The sequence below is a fragment of the Suillus clintonianus genome (genome assembly GCF_016758775.1).
Source record: "Suillus clintonianus strain FC179 chromosome Unknown DEU56scaffold_72, whole genome shotgun sequence".
Classification (NCBI taxonomy): domain Eukaryota; kingdom Fungi; phylum Basidiomycota; class Agaricomycetes; order Boletales; family Suillaceae; genus Suillus; species Suillus clintonianus.
The window spans coordinates 6,077-21,398 of record NW_024539296.1 but is presented as its reverse complement, the minus strand read 5'-3'; the positions used below and the strand labels follow the sequence as shown (position 1 = coordinate 21,398).

The 15,322-nt window shown below is 49.3% G+C and overlaps 5 protein-coding genes across 5 annotated transcripts; 1 reads left to right on the top strand and 4 right to left on the bottom strand.

Moving 5' to 3' along the window:
* Positions 1-2,168: 2,168 nt before the first annotated feature.
* On the top strand, positions 2,169-3,501 carry DEU56DRAFT_742381 (glycoside hydrolase; the record flags this gene model as incomplete). Its single annotated transcript, XM_041348928.1, has 4 exons — positions 2,169-2,579; positions 2,629-2,910; positions 2,968-3,267; positions 3,322-3,501. The coding sequence occupies 4 exons, from the start codon at positions 2,169-2,171 to the stop codon at positions 3,499-3,501; spliced, it is 1,173 nt and encodes a 390-aa protein (XP_041205321.1).
* Positions 3,502-4,175: 674 nt separating this feature from the next.
* Positions 4,176-5,790, bottom strand: DEU56DRAFT_958612 (glycosyltransferase like family 2-domain-containing protein; the record flags this gene model as incomplete). The annotated part of the gene is made up of 4 exons (XM_041359282.1): positions 4,176-4,688; positions 4,748-5,624; positions 5,674-5,695; positions 5,757-5,790. The coding sequence occupies 4 exons, from the start codon at positions 5,788-5,790 to the stop codon at positions 4,188-4,190; spliced, it is 1,434 nt and encodes a 477-aa protein (XP_041205320.1). The 3' UTR covers positions 4,176-4,187.
* Positions 5,791-7,719: 1,929 nt separating this feature from the next.
* On the bottom strand, positions 7,720-8,839 carry DEU56DRAFT_820218 (uncharacterized protein). The gene is made up of 2 exons (XM_041354065.1): positions 8,788-8,839; positions 7,720-8,721 (listed from the first exon to the last, which is right to left on the bottom strand). Exon 2 carries the CDS (start codon positions 8,594-8,596, stop codon positions 7,976-7,978), a length of 621 nt encoding a protein of 206 aa, XP_041205319.1. The 5' UTR covers positions 8,597-8,721; positions 8,788-8,839; the 3' UTR covers positions 7,720-7,975.
* A 3,615-nt stretch (positions 8,840-12,454) lies between these two features.
* Positions 12,455-13,278, bottom strand: DEU56DRAFT_820211 (uncharacterized protein). The gene is made up of 2 exons (XM_041354064.1): positions 13,221-13,278; positions 12,455-13,164 (listed from the first exon to the last, which is right to left on the bottom strand). The coding sequence occupies exons 1-2, from the start codon at positions 13,258-13,260 to the stop codon at positions 12,818-12,820; spliced, it is 387 nt and encodes a 128-aa protein (XP_041205318.1). The 5' UTR covers positions 13,261-13,278; the 3' UTR covers positions 12,455-12,817.
* Positions 13,279-13,302: 24 nt separating this feature from the next.
* DEU56DRAFT_903219 (uncharacterized protein) lies at positions 13,303-14,149 on the bottom strand (the record flags this gene model as incomplete). The annotated part of the gene is made up of 4 exons (XM_041356628.1): positions 13,839-14,149; positions 13,733-13,806; positions 13,511-13,519; positions 13,303-13,424 (listed from the first exon to the last, which is right to left on the bottom strand). The coding sequence occupies exons 1-4, from the start codon at positions 13,940-13,942 to the stop codon at positions 13,303-13,305; spliced, it is 309 nt and encodes a 102-aa protein (XP_041205317.1). The 5' UTR covers positions 13,943-14,149.
* Between the last annotated feature and the right edge of the window lie 1,173 nt (positions 14,150-15,322).

Here is a 15,322-nt window from a genome sequence, read left to right as displayed (position 1 = left end):
ACTCCATCCATAAGATATCCAACATCGTAAAGTCACTGTATTTCTTGGACATTAACCGGACCACAAAAAAGCACATAGTAATTAAGAATTAAGATGAAACTTGCTTGCTATGATCTAGTTTCCCTTGGTCGGACCTTCGATGGAGAAGGAAGGCAGCTCGTTCCGTCTTCAAGGCGACAATCCGGGTTCTGCCCGTTCAAAGTCAGGGAATAACTCCGGAATTCATGGACTTGATCCCCGTGCAAGTGATTTCGATGCCATTTGGTATTGTCACGTCGTCGTGCATCATGGTGTTTGGCCCTTCGCCAGCGTAAAGTGGTCGCCTTCAGGTTGCCGATGTAGGCAGTGGTCACTTGCCACCGGGAGATGTCGCAGTATTCCCCCAAGGTTTGGAACTGATGCTCTCCTTCAAGCCATATATGGTGGGGCCTGTCTTCCACCTATATGGTCTGGCTAATGGAGACTAGTGAGTAACCGAAGCCGGTCCTCGAGAAAACGAATACGCCCGTTCACCACAAGGAAGAAGCCGCCATAATCTTGAATTGGAGAAAATGTAGAGCCACAAGGATCCAAGCGAGAGAGCTACATGAATGTCCTTCGGGTTGACATCATGGGGTTCCTTACAAAATCCGTGTCTGGCTTGGTCCACAACTTGAATGGCATTATGCATGGCCTCGGTAGCGATTTTGTGATAGCAGCCTGAGCGCTCGAATAATGCGAATGCCACCTAATAGCTGTGGACGACCAGTGCGCAATTTGCGGATAAATATTGCGGACGCACTTACCTCGCTGTGGGGAGGACCCTCTATCTAGCCTCGAGGAATGTAATATGAGTTTGCTGCAGGGGCCCAGTATCGAGTGCATCAAGGCCCAAGGGTGATACGAACGACTACATACATGATGGGGGGTGTGCAAGATTGGGAGGTGGGAATGATTCTTTAGATAGAAGTGGTGCCCTGTGTAACAGACACGTGTACGACGATCCAGCGTAGCATAATCGAGACCGGGAGCATCGAATTTCTTCGTTAGGTCTTGCCCCAACTCGGGTCGGAGTTGCACTTTGACCATGTCGTGACTTCCACGTGCATCTCTCGCTTCTCTCCACTGTCCACAGTGTCCAGGGTAGCACAATTGCACGATATGGGCGTCCCCATCCAATTGAAGTCCCAGCCGCCACCGGAACCCGAGGATGAAATGAAGACTGCATTATCGGCGACAATGAACATCGACTTGTTATTCCCCAGTTCTGATTTCAGAGACTGATATTCATCTTCAGGCGTAGTCCGGATGAATATTGAATGGCGGCAGAAGGACAGCTGGGCTAGCAAGCTGTCGGACGATGCTAACCTCCCGCGCGTAGAACCCTCTTCCTGTTATGACTGGCGTGAATGATAGTCTCCCGTCACGGTAGTCAGAACATGAAAGGAGGAAACCAGTCATTCCTTCTTGTTCAAAACTTGAACCGTGGCCGATGATATAATTGTTTTCAGTGGCCGCAAGTCGCGTTCAAGTACTCGTGTTTTCTGATTGGTGCAATCCCGGGCCACCTTCGTATAATGTGGACTTCTTGCTGGAGACACCTGTACAGGTATATATGCCTCGCCGTCTCTTGATCATAGCTGACTTTAAATCATAGGTTTACCTTCGATCCTTCGCGATAAACCTCCTCAACAATAAACCTCTGCAATAGACGACACGACTGACCTTTCCACATCGCAGATCAACAGCCTTGCTTAGGCTGCTCTCTCCTCAGTTCGGACTTTTACGCATCTATTTGTCCGTAGATGATAAAACTGCGAGGTTCATGTTCAAATTGCCGCCCTTGCACTTGGTGTCTTGATTGAAAACGGACGAGCTGTGGCCTTCACAACAAGACGCAAAACTTCGAGACTGGCGGGTGTTAATCATCAAACTTTTGACGCATCGGACGTATTGTTATGGCATATGCAGGGGCGCCGACTGATGCTCTCGTCGATTCCCATCTCATGGTGGACACGAGTGCCACGGGGAATTGTCGCTGCTTTGGCGTCAAAGATTTTTGCCGATATATTGATGCGACGAGCAGTTTCGCCAGATCGTGGTTGCCTTCCACCCTCACCTTCATCATGAAGCTACTGGACGCTGCCCCAGCTCTGGTGGCCTTTCTTTGTATCTCTAATGCTTTTGGCATGAAGACATCCACACAGTCCCCCTCCGTCGATGCCATACGGAACACGATTATCACTCGCAGTGACTCTTCTTTGATGCTCAATGACGAGCGATGGACCATTAGCGGTGCCAACGTCTACTGGCTCGGTCTTGATGAGAATGTCATACCTCCTTCCGGCCAACCTTTCTACGCGCCTTTCAAAGCGAGCTATCCAACCTTCGGACGCATCACGGAAATCATGAATACACTTCAGATCATGGGTGCGACAACTCTCCGCGGTCACACCCTCGGTATCAGTGTCGGCAATCCCCTGAGCGTCATGCCCGAACTGGGCGTCGTTAATGAGCAGGCGTTCGATACCATAGACTGGGCCATCTATGAAGCAAGACGGCATGGTCTCCGCATTTTTGCTCCGCTAATCGACAACTACGTGAGTTCATCTGTGGGGTATTACATTTCCTTATAGCTTTTGCGCGCAGGATTACTACCATGGTGGCAAATACACTTTCCTCCGCTGGGCTGGATTCGACCTCACCGGATACGACTCCACCAACCCCGAGGTCATGCAGTTTTATACTAACCAGACCATCATCGACGACTTTAAGAACTACATCAAAGTGATCCTTACTCGCACCAACCAGTTCACGGGCTTGACATACGCCGAGGATCCCACGATCTTTGCTTACGAGACCGGTAACGAGCTCGGGGGACCTAATTTTGGAGACATGTGGGTCCCGAACGAATGGACAGAGCAGATTGCGGTATGTCCGATCTTCTGGTGTTCGATAGCTTCGACCCTTACGCCGCTTGACATATAGTCATACATCAAGGAGCTCGCCCCCGGCAAGCTTGTCATTGACGGGACCTACGGCGTCAACGCAACACACCTCTCCATCCCCACTATCGACATTTTCTCCGATCACTTCTACCCACCCGACATCGCAAAGCTCGAAAGTGACATCAACCTCGTCCAATCCGTAAACAAGGTGTACATCGCTGGAGAATACGATTGGACCGGAAACGTCGCTTCTGCTTCTCCACTTCCGGAGTTCTTCAGTTCGATTGAAGCTAGCCGTGTCGTAAGCGGAGACCTATTCTGGAGCCTGTTTATGCATGATGTGGGTCAGCTGGCTCTGTTAACTTCTTGACATGTGTTGATCTTGTTGCGACAGGTTCCCGATTGTACGATTTATGTGAATCATACGGATGGCGAGACGCTGCAGTATGGTAATCCGGAGAATACGGTGCAGATCAATACGCAAATCTCGGAGATCAGGCAGCATCTTTTCAGGATGCAGGGAAGGAATGTCTCTTCGTACCTCCCTCCGGTGCCTTGCCCGGGGTATAGCTGAGGAGAGGTAGATATTGTGATACTTGAATTTAATATTTATAGAATGATTTCATCATGCCTGCTGGTTTCCAAGTCTGATGGATCTTTGCGCGCCATGGGTAGATTTGATGAGCAACCGCGAGTGTGGCAGGCTTACACGAACTGGCTAAGCACCAAGCTATCTCAACTGATGCGTGCTATACTGTGAATTGACCATACTCTGTATGGGTTCATCTATATAGCGCATAACACATCAAACTATAATTGTACACAAGAGATCTAGTCCAAGCTGCATCAATATATGTTAAAAGATAACAATCAATGGGCCCACGAAGTAGTCGATCAGCACAAACGACCGGCATCAGAAAACCAACATGAGTGTATGCAGTGCATGACGTATTTATGCTGCAATGTAGGGAGAGCGTCCTGTGGGTATTATGTGTATGGCCAGCTAGAGTAAGGAAATCCCGTGGAAGAATGAAAGCAAGGTAATGTGGGTGTGGTATGTACGAGGATCGCAGTGAGGATATACGTTAGTCGTGTTATCGATTGCGGGTAATAGAGATACGAGGGTGAGGATGAATGCGTTTCACCACTCGAACGAGATGAGGGGGATCTACCATAATGTTCCACGGTGGCCCAGCTGGTGTATGAAAGTGTCTGTGCTGCAAGTATGCATACGTCATAATCTCATCGCAATCATAACTGTTACCGCCCATACACCGTCTGCCCGTCGTATACCCCTTGCGGGGCATAACCGGTTTGCATCTCCACTGCTGGTTGATGGTATGGTGACTGCTGGCTCGAGCTCGAACTAGGCGCATCAGAATAGGCCTTTTCTTGTACTATGGTAATACCGACGCCGCCAGCGTCCGTGGCAGCTGTGGCTTTTGTCGGGTCGCCAATGCCTGCACGAGTTCCCCACCCAGTTTCATGGAGCGTGAAAAGGGCATACAGCTTCATGATCGCGAAATAGTACCCGAAGAGGATGAATGCGGGGACATAGATGATGTGGCTGGGCGAATGCCAGAGATGGGGAAGGAGCTTAGCGGTACGGGTTGCGAGAAGCCAGACAAAGTAGGAGAGGATAATGTTCCACCAAGGCAGATGGTACCCTCCGTCTGCAACGGCGATGGTACTTTTCCAGACAAGGTACCCGACAAGGCAGGGTCCTACCAGAAGCGTGAAGGGGTTAAAGAGCTTGTCGACCTGGAAACGAGATAAAAATGGGTTAAAAATGATTTGATGATGTCATCGGCACCACTCACCATGGTATAAGCGACGTATGGATGCGTGGTCCAAATATGTCGTTCCATGAACAATGAGCGCAGGTCACTTCTCCAGGTATTTCGAGTCCAACGCAACACCTGTTTCAAGAATCTCCAGTTGGGCTTCATCGTACTCAATAATTCTGCCTCTTTGCAGCACTGGACATAGGTACTCCACCCATGGCTCACCATCCACCGCGTCAAAAATTTGTCATCACCAGAGTTGAGCTGGTACTTGCCCAACCAGTAGTCGTGCGTGAAACCGTGTAGAAACTCTGGGTCTTTGAGGATGACAGTTCGGTAGGCGGCTGTGCGACCCGAAAGACACGGAAGACCACCATCGATATGCGTGCTAGAGCTAATTTCGATGTTGCGGATCGTCAGACGGAATGCCGCGAGGACCTCCCAGACTGTCATGCGTTCGCCTACAGGCTGGACGCGCTGACTCGTGCCTACACCTCCAACCTTCTGGTCCTCAAAGCACGCTAGCACATATGGCAAAAGCGTCGGTGGCCAAATGGCATCGTCATCTGCAAAGACAATAATGTCTGTTGTAGTATTCTTAATGCCGTGTGACATCTGCAATCGCTTATTCGCGAAAGGAACGGTGAGGACGCGAATACGGTCCGGGTCAACGGCGTTGGCGAGTTCTTGAAGGGGGATGAGCATTTTTTCTTCAGTGATGATGATGATTTCCTTGGGTTTGCCAGCGAGCCAACTGTGGGCTGCTTCCTTGAATTCGTCACCAGCATCGATGGTGGGTACGATGATAGTGACATCTTCAGAGGCTACGTAGGTTGGGTTTTCGGGGAGAGGGACAGGGCGATAGGTGACAGAAGCAATGATGCGGAATATGTACCAGAGGTAGCGGTAGAAACTATAAAGCCGTCAGCTTACTTCAAGAAACAGAAAAAACGAGGACAAACCCGATGACTCCGAATGGCACGACTGTACAATAAGGTGAGCATGAGCAGTGAAAGTGTCGTAAACCAACCAAGGGGACACGTACAGATTGGAAAGGCATCGGAGGTCAAGTAGAGCATGGTGGCAGCCTACTACACCTGCTGTCTGGAGAGTGGAGAGGCCAAATGAGCGACAGCGTCGTAGCGACGACGACGAAGGATGGAGGCCTTCTTAGAGAAAGAAGGAGAGAGAAAGAGTAAAGAACGATGGTGGCTACTATTACATAGGTCTAAGGCATGCAGACCAGAAGTATTGTCGGAGTTCTAAATTATCATTAAGCTTTGCCTCTTCCGGCGGCTTACTTAATTTGATTAAAAACGGGGAGCGATTTTGGGAGCGAGCAGGCCAAAACATCCGAAAAGTACTAGTACATGCTGGCACCCTTTACGCTTGTCTTCCGCACGAAGCAACTCGAAGCTCTAGAGGAGACCCCGGCCTCCAAGATTGTTCCACTATCGACGGTCAAACAACAACTCGGATATATGGTATACTCGCCTTTTTGATCTGATGCTCCATGTTGTTATACTCCGCGACGTTGCCGAGTTTGGGACCGAGTGGGATTGGAGCGGAATCATCCGAATAAGTCGACAGACGTGCTTGTCGATGTCGCTGAGCGAGCAAGCGTTCTGATTTTCTCGTGAATGTCAAGACGTGGAAATAATACTGTAAGGCCGCGTCTCCTCATGACCCTACGGGGTTCCATTCCACAACTCGTTGACATAACCAGGTGAAACCAGTGCTAGTGCTATTACAAAGGCGCCAAGGCCTACTAGTGGCACGAGGTCTCCCGCTGGACAAAACGAATGAAATTCAGCTCGCCGTAAATTCCCACCTTCAGCAGAAGGTACCCAATAGAGGTATCCCCAGCTTGGACCCTTCCTCAATTCACTGGCAGGGAGACACCCAAAAGGGACACAAAAGGCGCCTTGTCTGCCTCGATGGCGATTCTACCGTGCTCACGCATCATCGCCACGTGCATTGCACAGCACCGCACCGTGATATCCATTCATAATCAATGTCTGCCACCGTACTCCATCCCCGTCTCGCCACACAAGCCCGTTTTCAATTACATAACTCACCCCTACTAGCGCTCCGGATCCTTCCAACCCACTGATCAAAGTATAGCCTCGGCACCGTGGCTGTTCCGCCCGAAGCTCGCTTTTTGACATGGCCCATCAGATAAGATCCCCGCTGATTATTATTGTCCACATAGAACAGTTCCCTGCACCGCATTCGGCCAACATCGAGGGTTCAGAATGCGTGTAAAAAAGACTGCTGTATGGCAGCGCTTCAGTTGAGCGCTTCAGCACAGCCTAACCCTGCTTGTCCATCAAGTAATCGATAAAAAAACTCCTTGCAAACACGCTCGAAGCTAACAAATTACTTAAAAGGAGCGCGTTCCCTGACACAGTACTCTGCACCAGCCCAAACTAGGCCATGTCGCACGTTCAGTTCGTCTGTAAGGGTGGCGTTTCGCACCTATGATAGTCAGGCGTTTGCTCGTTTACGAAGGATGCTTATTCTCTCGTTACACTTATGTGCATGTGATTCGCTAATCCATAAACGTATCACTGAAGGAATCATGCGTCGGGGCAATAATCAATCCGAACGCCGAGGCCTGGGCCCGAGTGTCTCGAGAGTGAGCGCAGTTTAGTAAGTACACTAAAAAGTTCCATGGATGTACTTTACCATGATCAGCAGGCCGCGGAAGCAAACCATCAATAATACAAATCAAGTGGCTGAGATCTGCGATTCGACTTTCCAAGTACAAAATTCTGTACACTACCCAACAACTACATCCCGAAAAAACATGGAAAAGTACGCGAAAAAAAACCGTGCGTATGCGTTGAACATGCGAAAAATTAGAACAAACCCGACAACAAAGTCAAAAACATGTGGGGGGGGGGACACTACCGTGAAAGGGTACAGTGTTACATACAGTAAAGGAGCAGTAAGTTAAGGGGAACGTGGAAAAATGAAAAGATGAAAGATGAAAGATGTGGAGTACAACACGGTGCGATGAAATTGAGGTGATACCATGCAAAAGTCGAATAGAGAATTGAGTGCGATGACGAGAACATCTAGGTTTGGAGGCCGATCAAAATACAGTGACGACGAGTAAGGACAGTGATGACCGCGTGGCTCGTAAACGCGGAAGGTTGGATGGGCGTCGAGTCTACTCAAAAGGAGTTAAGAACCGTAAGGGACAATGAGAAGTCAAGGGAAGGAGTACTAGTGAGCGCGAACATATGTAAAGGGCCAGGCCTAGGTCGATGGTACGGATGAAGCCGAGATCCCTGTAGCAGTCGACTTCCTCGCCTCCGAACTCTTCCTCCCGCACGCAAGCCCGGAGGCAGAAGTGCTAGTAGAAGCCCTCGATTTCTTCTCGCTCCAAGCAGTGCCAGTAGACACTGACAGAGCCGCCGTGCTAGCACTCCACCTCGACCCCAGCCTCTCAATATGGGCGGTAGGCTCAGGGAAAGACAACACATGGCTCGTCCCTGCTACGCTCGTCGGGCTGCTGGGTTCCGCCTCCGCTTCAGTGCCTGCCGTCAGAGATTGCAATAGAAGTTGGGCCAATAGGACCTCATCTCCAAGACCACGCTCTCCCTCGATGATGTAAGCTGGAACGGGACGAGAAGGGAGCAGAGTTTGTGCAGAGGCTTGGTGTTCCAATGCTCTCACCCTCATTCCCATTCGTCTCTTGCATCCTCTCTTTGCTTTCCTCGCTTTGGGCGCGGGAAAACGATATTGAGCCGCCACGTCACTGAATTGCACACGATTCAAATCGGCAAGTCCAAGGCCGACGGTGGGAGGAGGCGGGGGAGGCGGGGAAGCGAAAGGATCCCTCATGGAGAGAAAATCGGAGGCCGAGTCTGAAGACATGCCTCGTGAAAGCGAATGCTTTGGGGTGCGATGACCCGTAAATTCCAAAGGTCTCGGCGGTACCGAAGAGTCTCCTGCACGTTTGAGAGAAGTTGGCAAGGTCTGCTTGACTACAGACGGAAGTACTGTAAAATAAAATAAATAAGCCAATTGTATCAAACGGACCGTCGACCAAAGCAATATATGCTCACGATAAAGGCTGGCGACCACTCCCACCGCCCAGACCAGCGAACAGACGGAGTCAGCGATGAAAATTCCAGCGGCGACCGTTACGTCAAATCTTTCCGATGGTTGCGCGTAATACGGAGATGTTGTCAGCGAATCGCGGGCTTGCAGAGCGGCCGAGGAATTTTCTGAAATAATTGCTGAAGCAATTTTCAAGGCAGCACACACCACAGCCGCTGCCAGCGCCGCTAACATGGTAACGGGCAGACGCATCTCCTTGCAATGCCAGCTGGTCGCCACCGCTTCCTCAGGCATCACACTATTTTCTTGGTCTGTGTGTGTGAGTGTGAGTGACGGGGGTAGATTTGCGACCGCTTTTATACTCTTGATCGACGACTGGTTGTTCGTCGGCTCAGTATGCGCCAGTGAGCCTGGAAAAGGCCATGTGTCGGGAGTAGGTGAGCTGACCCGTCCAGATCTATTCGGCAAGATGGTCGGGCCCTCGGGACCTGCTCGATCTTTCTCGCATATTTTCGTGAATGGAGCTGCAACGGCGCTCCGGTAGATATTGGAGCGTATATCAAGGAAGACTCCAACAGCGAGGGGAAATTGAAGACTTCGTGAGATGAGAGCGAACGTGGGTGAAAGCAAAGCAGGAGTGCTTGTAATTGAGGCAGCGATTGTTTCTGTGACGCCATTCGAATTTGACGAAGGGGATGAATAAAAATTACTCACCGAAGACGAGGAATATTGTTACAATAACCGCTACGAAGCGAAAGGCGCGGTGCGGGACCAGGGAAGCTGGCGTGGTGGCCACGAACAATACGTACAGCGAACTCATGGATACTTGAGGAGATATCAGTGCACCGAGCGTATTTAAACTGCTGATTGAACGCTTACAGAGAAACACATGCAAGGCTAGCGAGACATTCGAAATGCGCTGAAGGAGCTGCCCATTGTTTAGTGACGCTCCGAGGCCGAACCCGCCAGCAAGAGCTGATAGGACAGTATTGAGCGCCAAAAGAAAGTTTGACACGAGTCTGTTTCGACTAAAAGGTGAAGAACGAGCCAGAAGGACAGCCGAGACTAGCGGCAGAATGAGCGTAAGAGCGGGCGGGATGACCTGCAAGGTCAGAGAAAACGGCGTGGATGGAATACTTGGGCTAGAAGACAGGAAAACTGGAGACATGGTAAGAAAAAGAAAGAAAAGAATGTAGATAATGAGCGTTTTGGAAGATAACAAGTATGTAGTTGGTGGAAAAGGATGAGCGAGCAGTTGAGGTCGAAGAAGAACAAATAAGATTTAATTTGCTTGCCAAATGAACAGGGGAAGGACGCGACAAATTAGGCAATCGTCTTAGATGGCACAAAATCTTCTACTTCTGTTCACTTACCCCGTCAAAGGCGGTACAGTAAAGAAGATCCGGTATGCCTACGACGACAACGACACAGATGGACACCAAGTCTGACAACATGCTCTCTGGCACGGAAAAAAGCAGGAAAGCAGAACAGATCGGTCATTCAAGTTCCCCGCCCATCCTCGAGAAAGGAGTGATACATTCCAGATACAGGCGCACTTCCCAACGCTTCTTTGGCTTAAACCGTGTCACCTACAGATAAGAGAATGGCAAGTGTATCCAAGAGCACGTACACTAGGTACATGCCACCCCTGCGCAGAGATCTAGGCCTTAGGAAAGTTAACGTTAGTGACAGAGCCTTACCTGGAAATTATGCTAGCAGTGGCGCTGTATCGGACCAAGATAATGAAACTGAACTTCGAAGGGGGGTATAGAAGCCAACGTCACATGGTGACTTATCCATCATCCGAAGTATGATGCAGAAGAAAAATTCAACGTCGATCGTCAAGGCGGAAGGAAAAAGACATCATTGTTGCGCTAGCACAGCCACGTATTCGGTTCATGTTGGCATGGCGAGATCGTATGGCGCAGTCAACTTACAGGCGAACGAGGGCGTAGCGTAGTGATATCCATTTGCAACAGGGTTCAAATGTTCATGCATGCATGTGTCGCCTTTGAGACGCAGTCTTGACAACTGTGTCCATTCAAATAATTCAAGGATCCCTAGATGCATACCAGCGGCTGCTAACAACACACTAACTACGTTCATTGAGATAGACAGTCGCAAAACAACGTTGGAGTGGGACCCCTAGCGAGGGCGCGAATCATGGCCTTTCTTCATCTCATTATATGATGGGGACGTGCGTGGGCTATCCCCAGCTTGCTTCCGTGAATTGCAGAGGCTAAGGTCCAGAGGGGTATCTGAAACTACAAAAATGAGCTATGCGGATAGAAGGTACAATTGAAAACATACAGGTCCTGCCATGGTATGAACGACAACGCGTCAGATATCTGTCATCCAAAATACATGCAATTACAATATCTCTAGGGTCTTGACGTTCATCATGTTATGAACAGTAGCCAGGTCCCTGACCCGTGCAATGATATTGCGACTCGACGCAATTCTCTTGTACTCCCCACCGCGCTGCTGCGCCAGCAAAAGCGCGCCAAAAGGTTGTCCGAGGCGAACGATCAACCTCAATTCTCGCAAGTGAGACTCCCTATCAACCGGCCCATCTTCTCCAGGGTATCCGCCCAACGAACTATTTGACAGAAACTCAGACTCGGACCAATCGCCCACGCTCCGCACATCGTCTGCAAAGTCAGGTAGCCCGAGGTCGTAATGATTCCACGGACGGACAAATAAGAATGTCTGTTGAGTGGGCCGTGCTGGGGAGAATTGAATCAGCTTGTCCTCCGTGGTGATCAGCAGGTCTTCAAGCCCGTCCGCCTTGGCATCGTAAGTAAAACACGTCTCCCGATTTTGACCTCGCCTCCGTCTGAGTTCTGTAACAGGAAATGTGATGCAAGGCAGATGCAGCCTGCGGTTCGCGAAACGAGGAGCGGTCAGGTTGTCAAGCCGAGTATACAATGTCGAGGCAAGCTCTACAACAGCGGTATTTCGCAGCAACGAGACTGATATCTGCATCTGGTCTTCGGATATATATGGCCGCGTGCATGGTGGGGGTTTGTACGAGGTAATATCGGCTGGAAGACAGCTATTGAATTCGGATGGTTTTCCGGCCCAGTCAAGGGCAGTAACATCACCCGACTGAGCCACGATCTCCTGTAATAGCCTACCGAGCGCGTTTTGCTTTGTCTCGCCATAGATTACAGGTAGATGGATGCCAAAAATTCCAAACAGTGAATATGCGATGTCTTCCTGCAATGTCGTGGTACGCGTCGATGCCCATTGCAACTTCTCTCGCGCACCCGACATGCCCGGACGGAAGGCGACGAGGGCTCGTGCATTTATGCCTGTTGAATGTTCCAACTCCCGCATAATTATGCCAGAGTCCTTGTGATTGGGAGAGCGGTCGTTGAGGTATAGAGTCCAATCTGCTTGATAGAAGAGAACGACTGTGGGTGCCAGGAATTCCTGAACAGTCCATCCTCGCGTGTTCCAAACACTTCTTGCGAGTGCGCCAGACTTCGCTGATGGCGGCACATCCGACAGGTAGACGATCGTAAGAGCTGACTGGCGATACCAGACAAACATGGAGTTCACCGATCGCTGGAGCTCGACATTATTATTCTGGTCGATGCAACACGTATCGCTCCATGCCCAGCAGTACCCAGCATCGCGGGCAACTTTGCAGAACGTCTGCAGCTTCGCCACAGTTCCAACTGGATCCAAATCGTACACGACCTTGTCCTGGATGTCATGCAGCAGCGGCTCCTTGTTTTCCCACCTATGCGATAGCATGGCCCACTGGAAGTACTTTATCACCGCATCTTTGATGAGCTCCGTTCGGAGGCGCGAATGCTTCATCGATGAAGATAAAAGCTCCTTGTACTCTGTGCTCCCCTTGAAGGTATTTATCTGTGCCTGTCGATCACATAAACACCCAGTGGAGGTGTTGAGTAGGCGAAGCGGGGCATTTTCCAGGTGAGCGTGAATAGCCCTTTGAATACCATCCTCTACTTCAGATGGAATGACATACTGCTGACACAGCTCTGGGGAACAAGTTCATTAACCCTACGCTGACGCGTAAGTGATTCGGGGTTTACTCTTGATGGTCTCGATGTTCTCAATAAAGGATGGCACGACGGTATAACAGAAGTGCGTCAGCATTGAGGAGACCGCGTAGGAGGTCTCTGGAAAGATAAGGATTTTGCCCTTGCCCCATTCTCGTCGGCGGAGGAAGGTCCAAATGTCATTATATTCCTTCCGCTCGATGTTGAGGGCACGTAGGTGATCCTCCACTTCGTCGGTAAGCTTGACGGAATATAAGAATAGGACAACCCTATCAAGAGAAATGAACAGGTAGGCGTAGAACAGAGTACTGAAAGGGATATCTGAGCCACGCAAGTTAAGAAGCCAAGCTACGAGCGGTTGTCTCTGTAAATATCCCCAAGAGACTGGTAGAAATTGAACTCACCAATTGAGGATAAAGAAGTAATTAAGGTGCCGATGTGCATCTGGGCAGGAGTCGGAGTTCAAGTTGCTTTGGAGTATGAAGCTTAAGGGACGGCCGGAGGTTGTGCCTGGATCCAAGCGCGGACCTCTGCAATTTTTGTGCCCGTGAACTCGAAAGACTGGATAAAAACAGGGTCCTTAGATCGCAGAGGCTTTTCTTTCCAAACTAGTATATCAACAAAATTCACGGGGGGTAGATGAACTTCGAAGTCTTGTGTTTGAATTTTTCGTTCAATGAGATAGCCTGCTTACTATCATTCCCTATAACATGCAAAATTTTCAGCAAAATTTTTGTAGCTCCTCAGCAACATCACATTTTCTTTCGCAAATTTGCTCCGTCATAAGTTTGTATCTCCTCTACATGGATCTGATTTTTACTGATTTTTAGGATGATGTGGTGTGATGTCGGAGCAAACCCGATAAAACTCAGGGTCTACTCTCTAATCTGCAACATTTTGTCACGTCCTGTCACACCTCGGCACAGTAGCCGCACAGTCGACTTTCGCTCTCCGCAGGATGCTGGCATCGGGTAATACGGGGGGCAATACCTGTATGCCGAGGAGGAGTTTGAATTACTTACACATCTCCCCTGTCCTGTGTCACGCTATTGTACTTGTCGTTGATTCTACCACTGTAGCACCTCAGCGCAAGAGAGTAGCCTTTATCGAATTGGTTTTCTGACATCCCTAGAAGGTGTTCATTGTGCTCTAGGTAAATTTTTACAAATACCTTTGCAGGATCTTTGGGATCTGGATGATTTGTGTTGGGAGAAGGTTTCAAAACACCACTATTTCATCTCTTGCAGCTGCAATATTCCAAAATCTTTTATTCTACTTTTACAAAACATCACTTATAGGTACTCTGCGCATCCTTGAATTTTTTCAATGTCACTTAAGCACGATGTTAAAGTGCTATGAACTTTTTGCATATTAGTAACCGTGGACATATTACAGGGAATGATGGTATGGGATAGTATAACTGTTACGACAACGGTCGTAGTCGGACTGGGATGGGTAAGCGAAGGACAACGGTCCTAAGCTATCGTCATATGTTGGTTGAACATCAATATACCTGGTAGCCTAAGCCGTCAGGTTGTGACAGAACAGAAGGGGAGGTAAGCTTCTAAGGCAGCGGCCGAAGAAGGGTTTCGTGTTCGACGGTTAAGTCTAGACGAGGGATCGGTATCGACTCAAAGACAAACGGTCTAAGAGAAGATGTATCGGACTCGAGGATAGCGATCCAAGAGTATAGAGGTTTCGTGATCAGACTCAAGAGAGTTAACTCAAGAGAATATACAAGTCAAGGTAAAACCCAGTAGAATCAAGTTAAGGAATAATAGTACAAGTGGATCGACTATATATAGGTAAGGATCTCAGTGTTCAGGGCAGGTCTGGTAATCGTACAATGGTCAAGAAATGATATATCGGGAAGGCAGGCTCAGGCAGGAGGCCATGAGGTCAGGGATAGGGTTCTGTGGGAATATCAAGGGAAAAGGAAGTAAGGCCATGAGGCCATAGATCAAGGGTCCAAATGGAAGCGTCTAGCTTCTGTCACAGAAGGTCAGGGTCGGCGGGGATCAGGAAGTGCGTCAAGCAGTATGGTGAATCGTGAAGAGGTGAAGGTGTGACGTTGTGACGAGGTGAAGGGTCAGAAAAAGATAGGGGCTTCATGTTACTGTAACAATAACCGCAGTTCGGCTATGGCGCGCTCCGGCTTGGGGTTCACTGGTTTGTCAGTGTTTGGGTTATCTGTTGGACTTAGAGATTGACGAGCGTGACTCGGAAATAGCCGAGAAGTGGCTTAAACCTTAAATCATCGGTGTAGATACAGTAGTACGATTTTCTGTAGTACGCTACGAGTTTGTTCACGCAATTCACTGTGCTTAGTGTTTTTCACGCGGCCGAAAATTCTATATTATCCTAGTGAGCTAGGCCACTTATGTATAGTTTGGTTTGGTTCATTAGCTGCACGGAGTCCCACAAACCAACTGTAAGCCAAAATTCATGAATGGCGGCTCGAGCTGGCTTGAAGCCAGCTTAAGGCGGCTCAAGCTGATGGAATCAC